At 49.3% G+C, this 23,676-nt stretch overlaps 8 protein-coding genes across 8 annotated transcripts; 3 read left to right on the forward strand and 5 right to left on the reverse strand.

Annotated features, from left to right (window-relative positions):
- Positions 1 to 601: 601 nt before the first annotated feature.
- ABOM_006799 (allergen Asp f 7) lies at positions 602 to 1,429 on the reverse strand (the record flags this gene model as incomplete). The annotated part of the gene is made up of 1 exon (XM_022533928.1): positions 602 to 1,429. The coding sequence occupies one exon, from the start codon at positions 1,427 to 1,429 to the stop codon at positions 602 to 604; it is 828 nt and encodes a 275-aa protein (XP_022388069.1).
- A 3,803-nt stretch (positions 1,430 to 5,232) lies between these two features.
- ABOM_006800 (ribonucleotide-diphosphate reductase subunit RNR1) lies at positions 5,233 to 8,047 on the reverse strand (the record flags this gene model as incomplete). Its single annotated transcript, XM_022533929.1, has 4 exons — positions 5,233 to 6,679; positions 6,737 to 7,677; positions 7,735 to 7,892; positions 8,029 to 8,047. 4 exons carry the CDS (start codon positions 8,045 to 8,047, stop codon positions 5,233 to 5,235), a joined length of 2,565 nt encoding a protein of 854 aa, XP_022388066.1.
- Positions 8,048 to 8,545: 498 nt separating this feature from the next.
- ABOM_006801 (putative GPI anchored cell wall protein) lies at positions 8,546 to 9,469 on the reverse strand (the record flags this gene model as incomplete). The annotated part of the gene is made up of 4 exons (XM_022533930.1): positions 8,546 to 8,592; positions 8,778 to 9,095; positions 9,162 to 9,304; positions 9,372 to 9,469. 4 exons carry the CDS (start codon positions 9,467 to 9,469, stop codon positions 8,546 to 8,548), a joined length of 606 nt encoding a protein of 201 aa, XP_022388065.1.
- A 956-nt stretch (positions 9,470 to 10,425) lies between these two features.
- On the reverse strand, positions 10,426 to 11,243 carry ABOM_006802 (kinase-related protein; the record flags this gene model as incomplete). The annotated part of the gene is made up of 2 exons (XM_022533931.1): positions 10,426 to 11,096; positions 11,204 to 11,243. The coding sequence occupies 2 exons, from the start codon at positions 11,241 to 11,243 to the stop codon at positions 10,426 to 10,428; spliced, it is 711 nt and encodes a 236-aa protein (XP_022388068.1).
- Positions 11,244 to 12,251: 1,008 nt separating this feature from the next.
- ABOM_006803 (uncharacterized protein) lies at positions 12,252 to 13,553 on the reverse strand (the record flags this gene model as incomplete). The annotated part of the gene is made up of 1 exon (XM_022533932.1): positions 12,252 to 13,553. The coding sequence occupies one exon, from the start codon at positions 13,551 to 13,553 to the stop codon at positions 12,252 to 12,254; it is 1,302 nt and encodes a 433-aa protein (XP_022388067.1).
- Positions 13,554 to 14,212: 659 nt separating this feature from the next.
- Positions 14,213 to 15,481, forward strand: ABOM_006804 (dihydrofolate synthase; the record flags this gene model as incomplete). Its single annotated transcript, XM_022533933.1, has 1 exon — positions 14,213 to 15,481. One exon carries the CDS (start codon positions 14,213 to 14,215, stop codon positions 15,479 to 15,481), a length of 1,269 nt encoding a protein of 422 aa, XP_022388062.1.
- Positions 15,482 to 16,186: 705 nt separating this feature from the next.
- On the forward strand, positions 16,187 to 20,876 carry ABOM_006805 (serine/threonine-protein kinase; the record flags this gene model as incomplete). Its single annotated transcript, XM_022533934.1, has 11 exons — positions 16,187 to 16,278; positions 16,388 to 16,508; positions 16,573 to 16,707; positions 16,769 to 16,798; positions 16,866 to 16,930; positions 16,990 to 17,422; positions 17,473 to 18,270; positions 18,338 to 19,228; positions 19,282 to 19,486; positions 19,540 to 19,990; positions 20,051 to 20,876. The coding sequence occupies 11 exons, from the start codon at positions 16,187 to 16,189 to the stop codon at positions 20,874 to 20,876; spliced, it is 4,047 nt and encodes a 1,348-aa protein (XP_022388061.1).
- A 635-nt stretch (positions 20,877 to 21,511) lies between these two features.
- ABOM_006806 (ABC1 kinase family protein) lies at positions 21,512 to 23,554 on the forward strand (the record flags this gene model as incomplete). The annotated part of the gene is made up of 4 exons (XM_022533935.1): positions 21,512 to 21,957; positions 22,023 to 22,627; positions 22,678 to 23,250; positions 23,307 to 23,554. 4 exons carry the CDS (start codon positions 21,512 to 21,514, stop codon positions 23,552 to 23,554), a joined length of 1,872 nt encoding a protein of 623 aa, XP_022388064.1.
- Between the last annotated feature and the right edge of the window lie 122 nt (positions 23,555 to 23,676).

Raw genomic sequence — 23,676 nt, forward strand, 5'->3', positions numbered from 1 at the left:
TGTGCGACGTGGTTGATATCTTGGTATATATAATGTTGAGTGTCTAATGATCCACCTTCGGAAAGCATTGACTTTGGAACCTTATATGGAAACGATCTACTAGTACCACAGCCGCACATGTTACGGAGTATATAGTCAGAAAGAAATCAAGCGTGACCCGGTCTCTGTAGAACCCTACTCGCTTTACTAGTAAAAAAGGAGTCTACGGCGGACACATGTCAGGCGCATGTGTGGAACTTGCAATAAACTTTTTTATCATTGTTCCCGACCCATTGCTACCTAATGCGCGTCAGATAGAATACCCGATTCCATCCAATTTGCAATGCGCCAATCCCAGTATCGTGGTATCATGTCATGGACCCGATGCGTCCTGCGTGCTGCTTCTTGTGTCGAATGTAAATGTGGTGTTAAATAACCCGAGAAGATCTATGAACATAGCTCAAATACTCCATGCGGAGCAAATTGCGTAAAAATATGTATGAAAACGAGTGTGGAGAAGGTTAAGAAGAAGAAGAGAAAAAGGGGGGGGTATGGATATCGAAGAAGTGAAGCAGCAAAAATCAAGTCAAGAGCCAGCAGAAGAAGCTAGCATTCAACGCATTTACTCCATGTACCACTCTACATTGAAGAGACGGCCCTCAGACTCGGAAGCCAGCGAATTGAAAAAGTGACGCGACAGGTCAATGGAGGTGCTGTCGCAGCCCATGCACTTGTCGACGACCTTTCCAGATTTGACCTTGCCATTGTAGTGAACGGTCACCATGCGACCGCAGTCCTCGTCCTTCATCAGACCGACGGGAAGGGCCAGGACGTCCTCGGTGGAGCCGTCGTTGGTGAATCCACAGCTGCTAGGGGCAAGTTGAGAGGTGGCAGTGTCGTAGAAGGTGACCTGACCCGTGCAGGGGGAGCCCTTGGAGCAGCTACCGGTGTATCCGCCGCCGCTGGGGGTGCTGGCGGTAGGCTGAGGGGCAGCAGAGGTAGTGCTAGATGACGTCGGGACCACGACCGGAGGAGCGCTGGTGGTGGTGGGCTCTGGCTGCTGGGTAGGCTCGGGCTGTTCGGTAGGCTCCGGGGTGGGAGTAGTAGAGGTAGTCGGCTCAACCGGGGTGGGAGTCCAAACTGGCTGGATGGTTGCAGATTGCCGGGGCTCGGGGGCCTCACTCTGCTCGGGCTCGTCAGGAACCTCACTGGGTTGAGCAGGCTCGGGAGTCACGACGGGAGCCGAGGATGCAGGGACAGAGACAGTGGGACGAGCCGTTGTCGGGGCAGGTTGGTCCATGGTGATGGTCGTGGTCACCGTCACGGTAGTCCATTCGACAGTGGTGCGGGTGTTCACGACAACATCCTGGCGCTTCTGCACAGGAGCGGTGGAGGCGACGGCAGCGAAAAGGGCGCCGGCGAGGGCGAGAGTCTTAGCCAGAGGAGCCATTGCAGGTATGATATCTTGGTTTTCAAGGAAGGTTGTGATCGGCGAGCCGAGGAAGTTCAATTGAAGGAATGAGTCAATTTAACCCACTGCGCAGCAGTTTGGGGATATGGATGAACACTCAGAAAGAATGAGAGTGTCGTTGGAAGGAAGAAGGAAGGAACGACAGAAAGCTGTCTAAGAGAGAGAAGACTGTGGTGAGTATCGGTGAAGAGAAGGGAAGAGAAAGAAGGGAGAAGCCGGTAAGGGAGGGAAGACCCAAGTATTTAAAACGAGGTGCATGGATGGTGACTTCCCTCCTCGGGTAGGTACACCTAGTTAGTTAGTACCTTAGTAGTAGTAGTAGTAGTAGTAGTCGACTCGTATAGGACTAGCATCCAGACTAATTCCTTTGTCTCTGTGTCTTTTCTTTTTTTTTTTTTTGTATTTCATTATTTATTTATTATTTTGACTTTTACATTTTTTATATTTTATATTTTTCCGTTTCTTCTGGATATCATTGGCATGCGCAGTGGACTGTTCAGGAACCCAGCGAATAATTTGCATGTTCATCAGATAGAAGTGGATCTCTCTGTTGTCCAAGCCCCGGACCCACCGCACAGCTCGTGAACCCATGGGACGGATTAAATATTGCGGCCAACCATCAATGGCTCACTCACCTCACCACTGGCTCCAAATTCGCCCACTTTCAATGATTGCTCGGTTCCACTCGCCCTGAACCTCAACCGTTGGATTGGGATCATCTTAACTTTGGGTTGTCTGATTGGGATGGCCCGAGAGTTATCCCAATGGAGGAGAAGGTCCCTGATCCTACCAAGGCATGTACATAGTACTCGGAGTATGTACTATGTTGTTGTGATCATTCCCCTTGCATTGATCTGGAAAATCCGGAACAAAAAAAAATACCATGAAAGGCACACATGTATGCTTCATTGCTCACCGGCACTTTGACCTGTCAGCCTCAACCGGATGACGTGTGGTTCAAAAGCAGCAGCGTCCGAGCCATCCGAAGTTTGGTGATTGATTGAATTCAGGTACCCGCTCCCCGACCAATTTGAGAATCTCACTGATTGGCGGTGCAAGATTGGCGCCGGTGTTACAGCGTGTACAATCTATGCCCATTTCAAGCATGGTTTCGCGACTAAATCTCGTCTAGCTCGCTTTAGTGTAGGCTTGGTATTGAGTTTAGGTTTTTTTTTTTTCTGCCCCCTTACGGTCCCTCCTCCATTCCTCGTCTCTGTCCATTTTGTTTGCCTTGGAGTTCCAGGGGGGATCGGCGCCTCGCTCGTTGTCCGAAATGACGATGGTACCTGACCTCCGCCACACTCTTGGCCTTGCACCTATTTCCGGTGTGGCTTTGCCCTCGTGGACTCCAGAGAAGTACATCAAATAAAGAATAAAATAAAAATAAGAATGAGAATGAAAACGAAAATGAAATGACATTGTCAGCCTTTTCGATGACGCTTTCTTTTTGAATCTGATGAGGAGGACTCGGCTGACGAAACGTCCACCCCCAAAACAAAAAGATTTCTTCAGAGACATTAATTCGTCAATTGTCTTAGGTCCAAGGATGAACAATTGAAGCGAAAGGAAGCGAGCAGAGGTTGACCCAACCCCTGTCAGCAAGTCATGGATGCTCGGGTACAATGAAAAAAAAAATAAAAAAGAGAACGGCTCATTCTGACATGGATACGTGGATGTCAATGCGCCGGCCAATATCATCCTTTTCCGACAACACACTGTCTCTCGCAACGGCTTTGTGCAATTGGGGGGTTCTTTCTTCTCTCATTCGTGAATACAATCGGGCCCTCCGAAGTCCAGACCTCTTCTTTCTAAGCTCTATGCAGAGTAGCATGGAAAAGTGGAAAGAAAAAGATGCAACCCTAATGGGGCGTTTTGACTGTTTAGTCTTCATCCCCCACCCGTGCACTGGACTTAATCGACTCAGTCCTTTCAGGTACCAACGCCACCCGCAAGATCACATTTTCTCAACGCCTTCGTAGTGCCGTTTTACCCCCCCTTCTTTTTCTTTCTTTGGAGGGGCGAGAGTCGAAACTGTGGCACACAAAGAGGGGAGAGCCTGTGTCCCTGCATGGTTTCATAGCGATTCAGACCAGAACCTTCGAACGGCGGCTTACGATAGCTACAGCTGAGTGGGAAAAGCAAAAAAAAAAAGAAAAAAGGGAAAAAAGAGGAGAACCCGGTTCGACGTCGGCATGTACTCGGTATCCTGTCATCAAGCCCGCTCATGCATGTATGTCTTGTGAGAGTGAGATGTGGTTCTGTGGACACCGCGAACTCCACCAGTCTAGGCCCAGATTTAATCTATCGTTGCCCGATAGATTGAATCTGGTCCCTACTCCCCCTAGCCCTATGTTATCGGTCCCTGAAGATTAGATGGAAAACCACCGAATCCATAATACTACCCGCTTTAAGGGCATGGATGGGGAATCCAAAACGAAGAGACAATAAAATGATATCAAATAAAACCACATCACAAAATAGCCTCGTACAAAGCCCCTCCCCTACATGTCACATCTGATATAATACTCCTCGTTGCCCAGCCCCAGTCTCATCTCATTCCAACCAGGCCCCCAAATAAGCGGAACGGGGGAAGAGAATGTGAATGTGTTCCCTTTGACAGGACGACACATCACAACCAGGACCAAGCCCGACGGAATACGAACAACCCTGTACAACTCGGAAAGACAATGCAAAGTCATACGTCAGAGCAGAAGTCCCCAAGTCTAGACCCGGGTACACATCTGGCCTGCGTCGTGCTCGGGACTCACCGTGGAAAGAGACTAATCGGGTTCAAAGCGGGAAACTTAGGGTATTGTCTAGTCTGCTAGTAGTATTGAGTGGTATTGAACTGGTAATGATGGGGACAATTCGATGCAGAAGAGGTTAGGGCAGGGAACCCCTCTTTTGGCACTACTAGCGGTAGGAAAATTTTTCTCCTCGCTAGGGCTTTTGCGACGGCGGGCTTGACATGATTGGGTGCTTCGTGGGACGGGAATTATCAACTGGTGAGTAGTAACTAACGTAACAACAACGTAGTTGAATTGAAGTATATGCGTTGCATGAATCTCGAATCTCCTTCTTTTGACCAATACCTGTCCTAGTCAACACTATGAGCGAGACGCTCCCGATCTAGACAACGCCGGCCGTATTTCACCACTGGAAGTGACCTGGATATGATATAGTACTATGCAAGTATGATTCTCGGTATCTTGTTCCTGCCTCTTTTGCTCGACTGTATACCGCTGTACTAAAGTACAAGGGAGTCACTTGTGTGACTTGTGCTACGGGAGATCCTTTGTCGCAGGTAGCACTGAATGGTACTGCTCATTTTGCCTTCCCCCAATGACGGCGGCACGGGAGGCAATTCACGGCGCAGAATGTAGCAGTACCTCAACTACACAAGTCATTATCTCAAGCTCCGGGGAGCCAGGCGATGCATGTCTCCTACAACTACATGGCTCACATCGGTTCCCGAGTGCATGGCACAAGACTCTCCATGAATAAATCACAAACGTTAGATTCCTAACCCATTCTATCTAAGTCACATTTTGCCATTAGGACCGTCCCAGGACGTTGAAAATAGAAAGATACAAACCAGTCAAGGTTTTTGGAGTACATGCATGTCACACAACTCATAGAAGAACAGCAAAACCATGAAATAAACAGTAGAAGCAAAATCAAGACCCAGTATCCATCAAACTCATGATATCAATGCGCACAAACAAAACATCAGATCCATACCCGCACGCCGTTTGCAAACCCAATCATTATATAGAATATGTTCAACCTTGGCACATCAGGCAGGCTTCCTTGTTCTCAATGCTGCATTGGAGAACCTGCTGAGAATAGATGTCATTCTCGCGCTCCTCGCTCGTCTTCTGCTCATCCTCGCTCTGAGAGTCGCCGTTAGCGGCCTCCTCCGCACGTGGGCTGGGCTCAACAAGGCCATTGGCCTGTCCGTTGGTCTCGCTTGTGGGGGAGCGAGGAACAGCGGAGTATGTGTTGGATGCAGCACCCACGGCCCGCTTCCGGAAAGAAGCATTGGCCCGAGCGACGTTCGTATCAGCAACCTTGAGGGCCTCCTGGTCCACGGTGAACTGGATGGGAGCCGAAGCGGCCATGGTACGCAAGTAGTACATGCCGGTCTTCAAGCCCATCTTCCAGCCAGCGAAGTGCATGCTGGTGATCTTACCCATAGTCGGCTCCTTGAGGTGGATGTTAAGCGACTGGGACTGGTCAATGTAGGCACCACGGTCTGCCGCCATCTGCAAGATCGAACGCTGGGAGATCTCCCACACGGTCTTGTAGAGGGCCTTGATGTCGGCGGGGATGTTAGGGATGTTCTGAACGGAGCCACCCTCGGCAATGATACGGTTCTTCATGTTGTCCGACCACAAACCAAGGTCGACCAAGTCCTTGAGAAGCCAGGGGTTGACGACCTGAAACTCACCCGCAAGGACACGGCGGGAGTAGATGTTCGAGGTGTAAGGCTCGAAACACTCATTGAAACCCAAGATTTGACTGGTGCTTGCGGTCGGCATAGGCGCCACTAGCAAGCTGTTGCGCACTCCGGTCTGCGCGATCTTTGCCTTGAGAGCGTCCCAGTCCCAGAGATCAGTGGGGGTCCGGTCCCACATGTCGTACTGAAGAATTCCCTGGGAGACGGGAGAGCCTTCATATGACTCGTACGTTCCAAATTCCTTGGCCAGGTCAGATGAAGCAGTCAAAGCTCCGTGGTAGATGGTCTCGAAGATTTGAGTGTTCAGCTGCTTCGCCTCGGGCGAGTCGAATGGCAAACGCAGGGCAAGGAAGGCATCGGCCAGACCATTGACACCAAGAGCAATGGGGCGGTGACGCATGTTGCTGTTCTTGGCCTCAGGGACGGGGTAGTAGTTGATATCAATGATCTTGTTCAGGTTACGAACCAGCACCTGCACGACTTCGTGCAGCTTGCCAAAGTCGTATTCACCCCGGGCAGCATCAACGAAGGTAGGGAGGGCAAGAGAGGCAAGGTTGCAAACAGCAACCTCATCCGGAGCAGTATACTCAATGATTTCAGTACAGAGGTTGGAGCTGCGGATTGTTCCCAGGTTCTTCTGGTTACTCTTTCTGTTACAGGCATCCTTGTACAGCATGAAAGGATTTCCAGTCTCGGTCTGAGCTTCCAAAATAGCATACCAGAGCTTCTGAGCCTTGATGGTCTTGCGGCCACGACCTTCCTTTTCGTATCTACTCTCTTGTTAGTACGAGTGGTTGATTTGGGAATCGGAGGGGAGTATGTCTAACCTTTCATAGAGCGCCTCGAATTCATCACCATAAACATCGGCCAAGCCGGGGGCCTCGTTAGGACAGAAGAGAGTCCACTCGCCGTTGGCTTCAACCCGCTTCATGAACAAGTCCGGAGTCCAGAGGGCATAGAAGAGATCACGAGCTCTCACTTCCTCCTTACCATGGTTCTTGCGGAGATCAAGGAATTCGAAAACATCGGCGTGCCAAGGTTCCAAGTAGATGGCAAAAGCACCTGGACGCTTGTTTCCTCCCTGGTCTACATATCTGGCAGTGTTGTTGAACACCCGGAGCATAGGAACAATACCATTGGAGGATCCATTGGTACCACCAATGTAGGAGCCGGTAGCACGAATGCGGTGCACATTGAGGCCAATTCCACCCGCGGTCTTGGAGATCAATGCACAAGTCTTGAGGGTGTCATAAATACCTTCGATGCTATCCTCCTTCATATCGACAAGGAAGCATGAAGCAAGCTGAGGCTGAGGGGTACCGGCATTGAACAAGGTCGGGGAGGCATGGGTGAAATACTTCTGAGACATCAAGTGATAGGTCTCGATAGCCTTCTCAATGTCATTACCGTGAATTCCAACAGCAACACGCATCAAAAGGTGCTGAGGGCGTTCAGCAACCTTTCCATCAATCCGCAGCAAGTATGACCGCTCAAGAGTCTTGAAGCCGAAAAAGTTGTAGTTGAAATCACGGTCATACACAATAGCTGAGTTGAGTTCGTCGGCATGTTTCATGATAATCTCGTACGTTTCCTTTGATATCATCGGGGCAGGCTTCTTATTCTTTGGGTTGATATAGTGGTATAGGTCTGAGATAACCAGGGAAAATTGCTTCTTCGTTTGCTTGTGAAGGTTCGAAACAGCTATACGAGCAGCAAGAATGGCGTAGTCTGGATGTGTGGTAGTCATGTATGCCGCAGTCTCAGCAGCCTACACAAACCCATCAGTACATTGCGTCGATTTATCTGCGGAGCTGCAGAGCCATACCAGGTTGTCAAGTTCAACAGTGGTGACACCCTGGTAAACACCAGAAATGACCTTCTGGGTGATAGCAGCAGCGTCAACATGCTCAGGGTCAAGACCATAACATAGCCTTGACACACGAGCAGTAATTTTGTCGAACTGCACGCGTTCTTTGCGTCCGTCTAATAATCACGGTTGGTTAGCGGGTGTCCAAGTCGGTGGCAAGGTTTCGGACGAAACACGACAAAGGTCGCATTTGGTAGCAGAATACAAGCTTAGGTTCGAAACTAGAAAGAATTAAAGGAGATCAATGCATACCTCTCTTGTAGACAAACATTTTGACGTGTAGAGGGGAGAGCTCGGAAGATACGTGAAGACGATGATAAGAAACAGGGTATAATAGTATTACTGAACGGATGAAGTGCTAAGGCTCTGGAATGAAGAAAAACAAAGGCAAAGTCGTTTTAAGATGATAAGGAAAGCCCTGAGGACTGGAGTGAAGAGGGGATGAGAAGGAGAAAAGAAGTTGGAGGGGCAGAGAGTCCAGCAGATATTTGATGCTGCCGGGACCAACAACGCGTTGACGGTGGATATCAACGCGAATTTTCGTGTTTGGACCAAGTAAATGGGGCTCCCTTACTTAAGCATCGAACCCCAAAGAACCCGCCAACTCACGTGATTCTGATGCTTTCGTCACGCCACGCGATTGACGAACCTCCGATCTCGCTAGAGTCTGAATTTCCGGGTATACGGTGCTCTATACTTCTTTCAGCTTTATATCTGACGTCAGGTCTATTGCCTATCAATTAGTTTAGGCGCACTAAGAAGTCTGGGCTTAGATCAAGGAGCACAAGATAGTTACAAGGTTGATTTCCTTACTATCTACCGGGAAGGAGCATACAGCCTCCTTCTAGTTATTGCAACACACCCCCTTACATGACTGAGATTGGTCTCAATATACGATTGGTACAAAGAATAGAACAAGAATGGAATTAAGTCATTCCACCCGGATACCCGATACTCACTGCGCAGCTGAGTAGAACGATTCGAAGGTTGATCACCCTTACAGCGTAGCGGCGAAGCGACGAAGACAACCGCAGCAAAAGCAGCAGCGGGAATATGTCTGTCAGACGAGCCAGCATTGGCGGTATGAAGAGGTACTCCAGAGGAAGAGGTCGAGCTGGGGTTAGTTCCAGAGCCGGAGCCGGAGCCAGAGTTAGAATCAGAATCAGAGCCGGAGGTAGGGATAACTCCAGCACTGGAACTGGAGCCGGAGCCGGAAGTGCTGGTAGCGGTAGCAGTGACAAAGCCGGAGCTGCTTGATTTGGAATCGGCAGTGGAAGTACCGGTGGAAGAGGCACTCGAGGAGGTTGAGGTGTTGACGACTGGGAGAGAGATGTTAGCGCACTACAAATCACGCCCTCGATATCAGCAGTCTACGATGTACATACCGACTTTGTGTCCAGCAGAGGAACAGGTGTCAGCGAACTGCTTCAGAGCGTCCTGCTTGTCATCATCGCTGCACAAGCTCTCGATTTTGGTCTGCACTTTATCAACACAGACGGCTTTGAGATCACCGGGGCTTGGCTCGTTGCTAATCGAGTTGTCAGAAACCATGCTATTCCCAAGCTCACATTTTTCTGGTTCTAGTATAAGCGTACCTGAGAGCGTCAAGAAGGCAAGCCCTAGGGACTGCAGCGGCGGCAATGTTGCCGAGGGCCAAAAAAGACAAGACAAGAGCAGACTTAGCGAACAACATGACGGCGAAAGTGAGCGTTTAGGGGTACAGGTGATAATTTGAACTGTCGAGTTCGGGGCGCTGTGTAAAAAGACTGACTAAAACAAGTTTGATGCTAAAGAACGGACTGGGGGGGGGGGGGGGAGAAAGGAGTGACAGCTTGCGATAAAGAGTGACAGACAAGCGATGGAAAGAATGATAGATGATCTTGAGTTTGGAGCAGCGGAATGGAAATTTAATGGAAGAAGAGAAAGTGAAGAGGGGACCTGTCTCACCCAATCAGGCATCGACCCTGCCGATCCTTTCCTGGCCCTGAGATCATGTCTGGGGTGGTTCTCATTTCCAATCAGTTTCCCTTGCAAATTTTACTGTACGGAACTATCTATTTTAAGTGGGTCCTTCTACTGCGGATTGCTTTTGTGGTTAAGTATCGGGACTCGATTGGTGGAGCTTCCCGGCAGTATTGCCATCCGGTTGTAACGCATGTAATCTCAAAACTTCTTCCCTCAGTATTAATTAAAGCCCAAGTCTAGAACATTAGTAGATCAAGTTTCTTACCAAGTAAGTTGTACCTAGAAATCCGGTGCAAATTCAACGTTGCAAGTAAAACATTAGGAAAAGGGTCTTGTAACTGTATGCCAAATGCAACCCCCTAAAAACCAACCTGTGGGGAATACATTCTGCACCTTTAAATTGATGGTTATCAATGCCAAGTTGGGTATCAAGTAACATTGTCTCAGTCCTTTTATTATCCTAAATTTATCCAACAGCTAGCAGTAAGCTAAACTAATAAGTGGCCAGACTCCCTATGCGTCTAATTATAGTATAGTGCCTACTGTTATGCAATGTTCCCTATCCCCATTCAATGAAGTGTTCTTTAAGAAACAAAAACAAAAGGGAACGCTCTAAGATGTGTCATGCTTCAATCCGTCATCTATTCCTCATACCCGCACCGAAAATCCACCAAGACCCATCAGTCACCGGTCCCAGTTAGGGTCATAATGACTTGTAATTATCTCCTGAACGGGCAACCTATAGTCCACGATTTCCCGGCCATTCACAAGGTCATTTTCTGTCGCTCGCTTATCTGCCTCGGCTTCGTCCTTCGCGATACCCGCCTTGACGTGCCTCCGAACCAACCTCTTTCGAGCTGTTTCGAATTCAACATCCACAAACCAAAGCTCATCCATCAGTTGTGCCGCCTTATTCCATGGCTCTTTATTTAAACTTAGGTAATTCCCCTCGAAGAAAATAACCCTGCATGTGGCGGGGATTTCAATATCATCATCGACAGGATCTTTGACTGCATGATCAAAGCTTGGCGCGTACAAGCTTTGTGTCTCCGGCGTCAACTGCTCCCGCAGAGCCTGGACTAATTTCAAAAACTTCTCCCCGTCAAAAGTGAAAGCTGCACCCCGTCGCGCAGCAGCATACACCGGGTCGGGCATTTGAGCGAGTTGCGCCCGCGTAAGATGATACCCATCCATAGGGATAGCAGTCGCGATAGGCGGTGAATTGAGATGCTGTGCTGTGTAGAGTTGGTTGATGCGACTTGCCATCATGCTGGCAAGTGCTGTCTTTCCGGACCCCGGTATGCCACTCACTGCTATCATCAACCGAGAATCATCTGGCGTAGATTGCGTTTTACCTTAAGAAGAGCCATTAGTAATCCATCGGTGTAAGAATTTTTTCGTCCTCGAAATCTCAAGGCTAGACGTGCTTGCTGTGCAATATGCGGCATGCCGAGCGACTTACCCCAGATCTTATCGACTAATCTGTCTACCTGGATATCCATAATTGCCCTTATATCTATAGATCCAGAGTATATTTGGGGGTAAGGGAAGATACTAGTAGTATAGAAATCAATCAAAATACCCCGGGCCGTGTCTCATGCAGATAAACGTTGCAAAGTACTTCATCAAAGACACAAGATAACGGGGAGGCTAAATCATTCAAAACAGATCCAGGGCCTTCAAAGGTAATTTCTGGGATCAATGTGCGAATATCCAACGCAAAACGATGATACTAGTTGATGTGATGGACAAAGAAAAGCCCCGTGGTCCATTGAGATAAGTAGAGGCAGTCGGCGGGGCTTGTCATCGGAGTGGGGTTTTGCGATCTGTACGGACTCCGGAGAGGTGAGCATCATACGCCGTAGGTAACTTACGCACATACCGGCCCTACGTCACAGGGGTCGTTTTCCCATCCCCAAGTCACGAGGTTACAACAGGTACGTGAACAGGCACCACTACCACATCCAGTATCATGTTTATCTCAGGTACAAACCAATACCTTTGTCAAACTAGACCAAGCTTTGGAATCAATTCAGGTACCCTCTACATCTTAATACAACAGGCTTATTAAATTCTAGTTCATGCGATCCTCAGCGCTGCCCACTGTTCAATTACTTCTGGCTGAAGCTGTACAACCTGGAAATGCAGGTTATGTACCACGTATGCAGAATGCCAAAGGTGACGAGAATCCTAGACAAACGCCCCTCGTAAGTTGTCCGTAGATCTGCCTCCATCCTGACCCCAAGAAACAAAAGGCTGCTAAACTTCAAAAAAACAAAATCAACGTAACCCGAACAGATATAGGGAAATAAACAAATGATCATCCCATTATAAGTGCTTCCAGCCACTGTAAGGCAACCCGCAAACCGTGTATTTTGAAAGACACCAAGAACGCCGAACGTGATATCCTTCCCGCTTAACCCATTTACATCGACATGACTGTCCCTCACAAAATGGAGATGAAAGGCTCAATAATTAACACAAAATCAGAAAGAAAGTATATAAGGCCTTCACTGCTGCTGTCTGGACGGCCCATCAACTGCATCAGTATTGTTGGTACCGTCATTTGCACTGACCCCGTGGCCGATGGTACGAGACAGTCCAGCTGCTGTCCACAAGTCATCAGGGACATCCTCTCGACGGGCAAGCCGGTCCAAAATAGCTTGCATATGTTGAAGGTCCGGGTCTATAGAGTTGGAAATAGCTAATGAGATCGCAGGAAGCGGAGGCTGGCTACTCATGGTCGAATGTGCATTACGTGCACGCCTCCTGGCATCCCTCCTGGCGTTGATTTCACGTATTCGGCGATAGTGGTATTGAAACAATGAGTTCTGGGTGGCCTCTGCCTCAGAATCGGACTCGGAGTCAGTTGAAGTGGAATAGTCACACGGATTGAGGAACTCCGGATAAGGGTCGAGAACCATTTGCACAGTTGCGGCAGTTGAGTCCATGGAACTTGGCAGTGTTCCGAAAGAAGTTGCCGAGCTTCGTGCCGTCCCGTTCATTGAAGTGTTTGTGCCCGCAGACGCCGATGTAAACGAAGAGTCTGCACTAGGAAGATTGGTGTCTGGTGTGATGGTAGTTAAGAGCGTTTCCCAAGCATCGTTCGCATTGTCACCATCTGGGCTTATGCTCCGTTGGCGATCTCCGAGGCCGTCGACAATAGTCTGAGAGTTTGGGCGGCTTGGTTGATTAATAGACCGCTGACCAACCCGCCGTAACAGAGGAATAGTCGAACCAATCGAGACATCTCCACCCAAGGTCTCCGACCGAGGAAATGGCGACAAACGGACGTCGGGAGGCGCCTGAGGAGACGCGGTCCTGTGGTACGCAATTGCCGGGGCGAATCGAGGAGTGAAGGAGGGAGGCGGGTGATCTTGTTCCTGTCGAGCACCCCCATGGTCACCAGCCGCTGCGCGCAAGTATATGTCGTCTAACACAGTGTTACGCGGTATCCTCAATCTCTGGCCGGGACGGCTGTGACGAAGAACATCGTTGAGTAGGCGCTGGCCTGCTTCTCTTGCGCTGGAATCCGACAGACCATTGGTCAGATCGAATGGATCTTCACCGGAGCCGGAATTCGGGATAGGAGAGCGTACATGGCGCGAGAGCCCATTCGCTTCACGTTCAATCTCGTCCGCTAGTGGACGGGGAAACGGCGAGCGCAAAGTCGCGCTGCGCAAAGCGGAGCTACTGTAACGAGAAGGGCGCCGGATAGTGGTCTGGCGACGAATTGCAGAACGTGCGGCAGCACAAGGGTCTTTGGCAGGATTGTTCTTTGCAGCCTCTGTGGACGAAGGCTCACGGTACATACTGCAATTACGTTAGTCACGATGGCTGTACCATACACGATAAGTACCGCGTAAAGACCCGAATAAGGCCAAGTACAGAGAGAATGGGACAAACTTACGGTATACCCATGACTACGAGAGACCCAAGGCTGTTTGTACGAAGACTAGTGTCCAAAATACCCTCTAGAAGAGACCCCACGCCAGAACCACGATAAGAGTGTCGCAAAATTGAAAGAAAGAAGGTGCGACGATTGCGGGGAGGGTGCGACGAAGCGTTGTGTTGATGGAGAAACGGGGAGATTTGATTTTCCTTGTAAGGGTAAAAAGCGGAGGCAAATGGATTTGCCTTAGGCTGTCTGGCGCGCTTCAAGAGGGAGAGGCTGGGATGTGGCGCCATTAGTGGCGCCAATACCCATCTGCGTACAATTCAGTACGGTCAGCCTCGGAGTTCGAGCAAGTTTCCCGTTTCCCGGCTTAAAACGCCGCTCTTATCTCAACGGAAATCCGATAGATAGCCGCGCGAAATGATACCGAGTGATTTTTAAAGAAGAGCCATGCACTTCTCAACTCCTTCCAACTCCTTCCAACTAGCGACCACACAGATGTCGTCCTTCTCAGAGAGGTACTCCTGATCATGAGATTGACCTTGACTAGTTGCCAGAAAACATATAATCGGAGGAATGATCGAGCTCGGTCTTAGTCGCATATCCCGTCTCCTTCAGCAGACGCCTTTGACTTGGAAGTCCATCCACATCGCTGGAACAAATGGCAAAGGCTCGATCAGCGCTTACTTGTCTCACTTATTGACTTCCGGTGGAATTCGCTGCGGCCGCTTTACCTCACCTCACCTGATAGACCGATGGGACTGCATCACCATCGGTGAGAGTGTGGTCCAAGAGTCTTTATTCCGGCAGATTGAAGAAGAGATCAAGCTACGGGACCAAACATTGGGCATAGGGGCAAGCGAGTTCGAGTTGTTAACCGCCACGGCATTCGAGATCTTTAACCATGAACGGGTTGACATCGGTGTGGTTGAGGTGGGCATGGGTGGTCGGCTGGACGCTACGAACATACTGAACAATGTGCTTGTATCGGTCATCGCTAAAATAGGTCTGGATCACCAGTCGCTGCTTGGAGACACCCTGGAAGAGATCACTAGAGAGAAAGCCGGGATCTTGAAGCGGGGGGTTCCGTGCGTAGTCGATGGAACGAACCTACCAGCAGCCCTCTCGACTATTGAAGAGCGTATCAAGGAACTTGACATCGATGCTATTTACACTCGTCCCGATGCGCCGGATGAGCACTCTCCAATGCTTAGTCAACTTTTCCAGCAACTTGATCCACAGCCTCACCAGCGGGCGAATATGTGTTGCGCAATCTCTGCTTTAAAGCTGGCCCTCCGGAGAGTCCGTCCAGACCTCAAGGCTGATTCTTTGGTTTCCCAGCTCTCTCGTGTCGAGTGGCCGGGACGTCTACAAGAAATTGTGCTGAGTCCTATGGTTGCTCGCACAGACTCTGTCCTCCTTGATGGCGCTCACAATAGCCAGTCGGCCGAAGTCCTCGGGCAATATGTGGACCGTAAGCTTCGACCGCAAGGGAGTCCTGTCACTTGGGTCATCGCAGCGTCACGTGGAAAAGACATAACCTCACTTTTTCACCCTATCATCAAGGCTGGTGATAATGTTGCAACTACTGCGTTTGGGCCCGTCGACGGTATGCCTTGGGTAAAAGCAAATGATCCCCAGGAATTAGCCTCCAGTGTGCAGTCTATTTCTGCAATTGGAGATGTGAAATCATTCGATCACGACATACTTGCTGCCATCAACTGGGCCTCTAGCAAGGCCAATGGCGGTCCCATGGTTATTGCTGGAAGTCTTTACCTTGTTTCGGATGTTCTCCGTCATCTTCGAGAGGCGCAGAAACAGTTGGGAAACACCGCTGGGTCGTGATAGTTGTGTAATTGAAGATACCCTTTCATTGTTAGCAGCGCCTGGACTTCTCTGTACATGATTGACACAGACTCAAGGGTCTCTTGGAATTGAAACCAAGACCATTCTCTTACATAGATAGACAAAATGTAATACATGAACGGCATGGCTCCTTTCTTATCCTTCGTTCTTTTTTCTTTTCTGTTTCAAGTATTTCTGTAACAACCGTGACAGCAGTCATAAAAAATAAAAGTAGCATGTAAAGAACAGTGCAGTGCGCATTACTCGGAGTCCGATAAGACTGATCGGAGATACAGAGGCGGTCACTGCGTCATGCCCCAAACAGGTGGTGGCCTGAATTGTGGAGAAAGGGAAAGTTCAAAACACCCTTCAATTTGTTGCATTTGGTTCAGCCGACACAGCAGTAAGTTATAATTTCTTTTTTGGTCACTATTCTGAGACTGTTTGTGCAGTTATCTATCGAGTAGATTGAAAACTCTGACCTCAAAGAAAGCTGCAGGAATCTGATGTGTGCAGTGACGCGCTTGGTTCAACGCGGCTTGATGGGTGTGAGAGCAGTAGTCTATCTGTACGTTTTTCCTAAGCTATGCCCATGGCATGTCTTTTCCGGCATTATTAGCTTCCTTCATCTTAGCAATGTGCTTTGTTGTTCTATTGTTAACTCTCACTAATGATGTGTGGCCACGAAAGACAGGTCTTGCTGATATGAACAATACTCTCCGATCGCCTGGCTCCTGCCTTCAGCCGTCCCGTTCCTCCCCTGAAACCGCAAGGTCCGAGATCATCTGTCGACATCGGTGAATCCAGACTCTATCTGACGAGGGGGTCAACTCATATTGGTCTGGATGATGGTTTCTCGATGCAGTGGGGGGATTGAGGGGGCCCTCCATCTTCTAAACCACAAAGTGCTCCCGCCAAAGCACGACAGGCAAGACTCGGCTCCAGTCCATCAAAACGAGATGACAGGCCGAAGGATGACAGAGTGGCGAAAACCACGGCCAAGGATGTTGCAGAACTGAAGGATTACGTATGGCTGTGGCTCCAGAAACCTACTAGTAGTGGAATAAGTTACTGACGCTAATATACGGTAGCAACTGGGTGATTGTTTGGGTAAAGGCGCATTCGGATCAGTCTACAGGGCACTGAACTGGAATACTGGGGAAACTGTTGCCGTAAAACAGATAAAGTTGGCCGACCTCCCAAAGAGTGAATTACGTGTCATTATGGTAAGATCAGAGCATCCTGGCAGTGAATTGATGTACGCATTGCTAATCTGGAGTTCTGCAGCTGGAAATTGATCTTCTGAAGAATTTGGATGTAAGCTCCAATGATCGAGGACTACGCAGACCTGAACCCTGGTAGACAACTAACTCAACGACTGCAGCACTCAAACATCGTGAAGTACCATGGATTTGTAAAATCCGCTGAAACTCTAAACATCATACTAGAGTACGTTTACTGAGCCTCCATCGGATGGGATTCAGGGCAAGGGTTGCTGACAGACTTAGATACTGTGAAAATGGCTCCTTACATTCAATCGCAAAGAATTTTGGCCGTTTCCCAGAAAACCTGGTTGGGCTATATATGTCGCAGGTCCTCCACGGTCTCTTATATCTCCATGAGCAAGGTGTCATACATAGAGATATCAAAGGCGCGAATATTCTTACAACTAAGCAAGGCCTTGTCAAACTTGCGGACTTCGGTGTTGCTAGCCGTACTACTGGGCTCAATGAGTCAAGTGTTGTTGGCACGCCGTATTGGATGGCCCCAGAAGTGATTGAACTGTCAGGTGCGACAACAGCTTCAGATATCTGGAGTCTTGGTTGTACTGTGATTGAGCTGCTGGAAGGGAAACCCCCCTATTACAATCTCCAGCCAATGCCGGCTCTTTTCCGCATTGTCAATGATGATCATCCTCCCCTTCCACAAGGCGCCTCTCCGGTCTGTCCCCTGTTGTGAAAATGCCGTTTCATGTCTAACAAACACAACAGGCTGTCAAGGATTTCTTAATGCAGTGTTTCCAGAAAGACCCAAACCTCCGCGTTTCTGCGAAGAAGCTTCTAAAACACCCCTGGATTGTCAACGCCCGCAGATCTGATTCGGTTGTTCCCAAAAAGTCAACCGAGTATGAGGAGGCAGTCAAAAGTGTCCAAGAGTGGAACGAAGCCCTGCGTTCACCCGAAGCAGGAACTTTGCGAAGGCCATTAAGGCATGATTACCAAGGTTCAGCCCCTCTAACATCGTCCCGCAATACGCCCACGAAGGCGTCTCCGATTTCCAGAAATGTGGCAGATCGGTTCAGGTCGCCCGATTCCATCGAAGAAGACAATTGGGATGATGATTTCGCTACTGCAATTTCCCCTAGTGCATTGCAACTACCTCACCTTCGCCCACAGGATAACTTCGGAGGAATGCTCTCCTCTGAAAAGCTCAAGGCTTTTGCGTCTTTGGATGGGACAGTCCTAAGGCCTGAAGAAAATTTTGACGATTTCGATGATTCTTTTCGAACCTCGCTGCAGTCTGGAGACTCAGATCCCCTGGAAACCATACGACCTTTCTCAACCAAACATGTTGGCATCGAAGATACACAGCCGCAAAGCCAACCACGCTACCCGATCAATAACAACGCCATCGCCATGCATAACGTGCCCATCCTGACACAGAACCCGGTACCTCCAATGAGACAACCCCGTCCAGCTTCTTACTACAAGGAGAACTCTGTAGAGGATTACTCCGATCTTATACAGGCGAACGAAGATGTCCTAGACCGGAAGCTTGGCCTTTTTCAGGTAAACATGAAAACCGTCCTTGCTATCGGAGTGACTTATGTGCAAGTTTTCTCTAACCTCTTAACAGGAAGCCGATGACGACATGGATGGGCTAGTATTTTCGCCCACGAACGCAGTAGTCCGATATCAACCTTCCCTTGAAGATGAGAATGACCCCCAACCTCAGCTTAGGAAAAGGATATCTGTTAAACGCCATCGATCAGCCATAGAGATACAAAGGTTCGCTGAAAATGAAAGAGACGAAGATTTCTCTGATATTCTTGGTGCGGATCAAGTAACTCTGGACAAGTCTGAGAGCGAGGGAAGCTCTGACCAAGGCACATTGATGCTGAACTCTAAGCTGTCAAACGATTCTTGGCTTGGGGACCAGGATGACGAGGATGATCCGTTTGCTCAACTTGAGGAAGGGTTAGACGAAGTAGACCTGGAAGCGAATATTGCACGCGACAAACATGCACGGCTCCGTGGTCAAGTCGAGGGTCTTGTTAGCTCATTAAAGACCTCACAGGATGAGGACGTGCTTGGCGAGATCTCCGAACAACTGCTGAACGTTTTCTATGATCTCCCGGAGACTAAAAACATCATCATCAGCGCACATGGGATGCTGCCAATACTTGAAATTCTTGACATGTGCCGTCGGCGTGACATCATCTTATGCCTATTGAGAATCGTTAACGAGATCATCTACAATGATTATGAGATACAAGAAAACCTTTGTTTCGTTGGAGGTATTCCTATCATTAACGAGTTCGCCTCGAAAAAATACCCACGAGAGATCCGACTTGAAGCAGCAACCTTTGTACAGCAGATGTATCAAACTTCCACTCTCACTTTGCAAATGTTCGTCAGTGCAGGAGGACTGAATGTTCTAGTCGAGTTCCTGGAAGATGATTACGAAGATGAGCGTGATCTAGTATTAATTGGGGTGACCGGTATCTGGAGCGTTTTTGAGCTGCAGGTATGTACCTGCATTTCCACTTTGAGGAGGGATGCTCTGACAAATTCTTTTAGGGTTCAACTCCAAAGAATGACTTCTGTAGAATCCTGTCCCGCAACTCGGTATTGGATCCTCTGTCGTTAGTCCTGAGTCGGGTATTGGACGAAGAAGGGGAGCTGGCGGAGACTGTCGAGGGTCGTATTGCGAACATCTTCTTCATTTTCTCACAGGCCGAAAATCATGTAAAAGAGATGGTTGCTGAGAGAACGGTCCTACACCGTAAGAATGACTCCTCCAAGTCTTGATCGTAATAATACTAACATCCTCGCTAGGGGTACTTAAAGAACTAAAGCGCATGACTCCTGCTCACCAGATAACCATGCTGAAGTTCATCAAAAATTTGTCTATGTTATCGACCACTCTGGATTCCCTACAGAATTCGAATGCCATCGATGTGTTGACAGACTTGCTGAGGTCTACCATTAAACGACCCCATTTCCGAGAAGTTTCGAACCAGATCCTAAATACCATCTACAATATGTGCCGCTTAAACAAGCCTCGACAGGAGGACGCCGCTCTGAATGGCATTGTTCCGCTGCTCCAAAAGATAGTAAAGACCGAACGACCATTGAAGGAATTCGCACTACCAATTCTCTGCGACATGGCTCATTCTGGCAAAGTTGGCCGCCGTGAGCTGTGGCGCAACAAGGGCCTGGCATTCTATATATCTTTACTTTCCGACCCATATTGGCAAGTGACTGCGCTAGACGCTATCTTTACATGGTTAGTATTTTTGCCCCGGCTGTATTGGAATGAATGTGCTCGAGCCTAACAGATTGATAGGCTTCAAGAAGAGACAGCGAAGGTTGAGGAGCACCTCCTCGACAACCGACCCGATAAACCCTCATTTACAGATTCCATTGTTAGGTGTTTAACCATATCAAAGGCGAATGCATTTGAGAATCTCCTTGAACCCCTCCAAAAACTTCTTAGACTGAGTCCCCCCATTGCCTCGACGCTCGCGCGACCAGACCTGTTCAGCAGAATAGGGCAGAAACTACACCATAGTAAAGCAGCAGTGCGGTTGAATTTACTCCGGATAATATCCAGCATCTGCGATGCAAGCGAAGAGCAGGGTGGCCTTCTAGCCAAATATGGGTTGCTGGATGCGATCAGGGAGTTAGAGAACGATCCTGCCATTCTCGTCAGGGATATGGCTGGGAAATTAATTCAATCCAACGAGAAAAGCGAAGCCTATAGCCTGGGTAAACGCAAACCTGGCGTGCGACGGCGAAGTACGTCCACTACACCTCCCAGTCTATTGGCAAACCAGTCTGCCCCGTCCACGCCACAGATCAATCGAGGTAGTCAGTCCAAAGGGTTCTTTGAAGGTCGGGAGAGCCAACGGCACCCTCGAAATGCCCTGAGTGGCTCTGCCCTTGTGATCCGACCTGGAAGTAGAGACGGGGTCAGTTCGGGCCTTACGGCAGGCTTGAATGGGAACCCTGGTGTGTCAAGGAACAGGGTCCCGCGGGTGTCCAACAGGCTATCTCATGTCGACCTTCTGGCTGAAGAAGACGGTCGAAGGCCAAATTCAGTATCCCGTCGGCCGTCAATCCTACCTCGACGTCGACATACAACACAAACAGATGCCGAGTGGACGCCATGAGCTTGAAACATACGCCTGGCCTGTGTTTCACATTCTCTTTCCTGGATTCTTGTGCTTATTTTCCTTGGTCCTTGGGGGTTGCGGATTCTCAAACGCTAAAAAGTCTGCGGTATATTGGGTCTTCATAGGCATGCATTGCATAGGATGGCGCATTGGGGTTCTTCCTTTGTTGGTCTAGAACTTGTCTCACGTAGACAGTTTCTTTGTTTGAGTTATAGCAGATGCAGAGGTATCGTTCGGACTCCTGTTCGAATGCACAGTAGTTCAGGAAGATGGTCCGATCTGCCGCTTGACTGGTCTATGTATATAGTGGAGTGATGGCTATCTCCTGCAGTCATGAGTAGGAGGACTTGTTAATATGAAAGGATATACTAGATTCAGCCCCTCTCGAGCAATCAGGCGAAAGGATTAGGGTAATGTGCAATAGTCGGAGTACTTCGGGACGAGAGCTAAAAGCGGCAAGCGGCGAGTCCGATGGTGGAGCAAACTAATTATTCTACGGAATTTCAAGTCCTTCTTCCCCGTGACGCCCCCCTGACGCAAATGGCCTGATATTATACCGTTGGAACTATTGCCAATTCCACTATCCCTCTCGACTTGCGGTCGCTTCTCATACGGCATTGCTTGTGTACGGTATGAGGGCGGCGCTCCGCGCTCCGCTGCGGGCATGCGATTTTGTTCCTGCGCCGGTGCTCCGATATACCTCGTCTACTTCTTGGATTCGCCCTTTCCAGCGCGCATCGGGCCCCTGGTCTATTCACAAACCAGTCTCTAACTCAGCACGAGCCCTTAGAAACACCCGCCAACTGCGTCCACGAGCACCGTTGGTAGCGTCAATACCACACGCTTCTTATTCAACCAAGACCTCTGCCTTGTTTGGTGCGGCGGAGAAGGCGAGCGGCGGCAATGGCAGGAAACCACCGGGGTCGGAATGGTCACGGAGGAAAGTGATCACGTATACGGTTGTTGGTGGAACTATACTCATCGGAGTGGTGGCATTCTCAGACAATGTTCAGCACCTCTACCGTGCTGCGGCGAGAACGGGGAGGGTCGTTGGCACATTGGCCGTGTGTATCAATGAGTAAGTAGGAGGCATGCACATCATACGGTTTTTTCTGTCTCTTATGCTCATACCAATGCTTTAAGCTATCGAGTAACCCTCAACCGGGAAACATCCTCACCCGAAGAACGAAACGAGGAACTCCAAGCATGTCACAAGCGTTGCGCAGAGCGGACCCTAAGGGTTCTCGAGAAGAATGGCTCCATTTTTATTAAGCTGGGACAACACCTCAGTAGTATGGGCTACTTGCTGCCATTAGAATGGACTACAACCTTCATTCCGCTTCAGGATAAATGCCCTGTCTCCTCAATCGAATCAATCGAAGAAATGTTCATCGCCGACACCGGCCGTCGAATCGACGAGCTCTTCTCAAGTTTCGATACAGAGCCCATTGGCGCCGCTTCCCTTGCCCAAGTTCACATTGGTATTCTGAAGGAAACAGGTCAGAGGGTTGCAGTCAAGGTGCAGCATCCAGCATTAGCGGAATGGGCCCCCTTGGATCTGGCATTGACCAGATTCACCTTTTCCACCCTGAAGCGCTTCTTCCCTGAGTATGATTTAGAGTGGTTATCGAAGGAAATGGACCTATCCTTGCCACAAGAACTAGATTTTAGGATGGAAGCCGACAATGCGAGGCGGGCTAGCAAGTACTTTAAGGAACATTCAGATGCGCCGCTTGTCATCCCAGAAGGTACGTGCTAGCTTCATTTAAACGCAGTTACTGTATACTAATAGGCATAGTTATGTGGGCTCAGAAGCGCATACTCGTCATGGAGTTCTTGTCCGGCCGTCGACCGGATGATCTAGAGTTCCTGGATTCCAACAATATTGATCGTGACGAAGTCTCCGCTGCCCTAGCGCATATCTTCAACGAGATGATTTTTGGCGACAATGCTCCTTTGCACTGCGATCCTCATGGTGGCAATATTGCGATTCGCAAAAACCCTAACCGGCGCGGTCAAAACTTCGACATCATCCTCTACGACCATGGATTGTACCGTGATATCCCCCGTGATTTGCGTCGCAACTACGCCAAACTGTGGTTGGCGGTCATCGAAGCTGACGAGGCACACATGCGCGAGTATTCCCGTAAGGTGGCGGGCATTACGGACGAGCAGTTCCCTCTCTTCGCTAGCGCAATCACCGGTAGAGACTACACCAAGTTGACCAAGAAGAACATCGCCACCACACGAACAACTGCGGAGAAGGAGAGCATGTCCGGCGCTCTTGGAGAGGGCATGTTGCAGCAGCTGGTCGAACTGCTGGGCCAGGTACCCAGAATCATACTCCTGATTCTTAAGACCAATGACCTCAGTAAGTGTACCATTACCGCCTGCCCGAGTACAGTGGTAAACTAACAACCCGCACAGCCCGCAGTCTCGACGAAAATCTCCACACCAGACAAGGCCCCGTCCGCACATTCTTGATCCTCGCTCGCTACGCCACTCGCACTGTCTTCGAAGAACAAATGGACCTCATCCACGAAACGGGCGGTCTTCTCCGTCCCTTCAACTTCCTTCGCTTCCTCTCTGCTTGGACCGGGTTCCTCCGCGTCGAGCTCAAGCTATCGGTCTACGAGACACTGCTGTCTCTAAAGAGTCGGCTCGGACTACTCTAGTGAACCGGTTTGGATCATCTCTTCTGGACGTGTTGTCAGAAGTAGCACCTTGTAAATTCTTATTTTAGACCAATTTTTCTTCCCTCTTCTCCCTGGGAGCCCTTTCCTACTCGGTTAATGAT

The sequence above is a fragment of the Aspergillus bombycis genome, assembly GCF_001792695.1.
Source record: "Aspergillus bombycis strain NRRL26010 chromosome Unknown contig00056, whole genome shotgun sequence".
In the NCBI taxonomy this organism is placed as follows: domain Eukaryota; kingdom Fungi; phylum Ascomycota; class Eurotiomycetes; order Eurotiales; family Aspergillaceae; genus Aspergillus; species Aspergillus bombycis.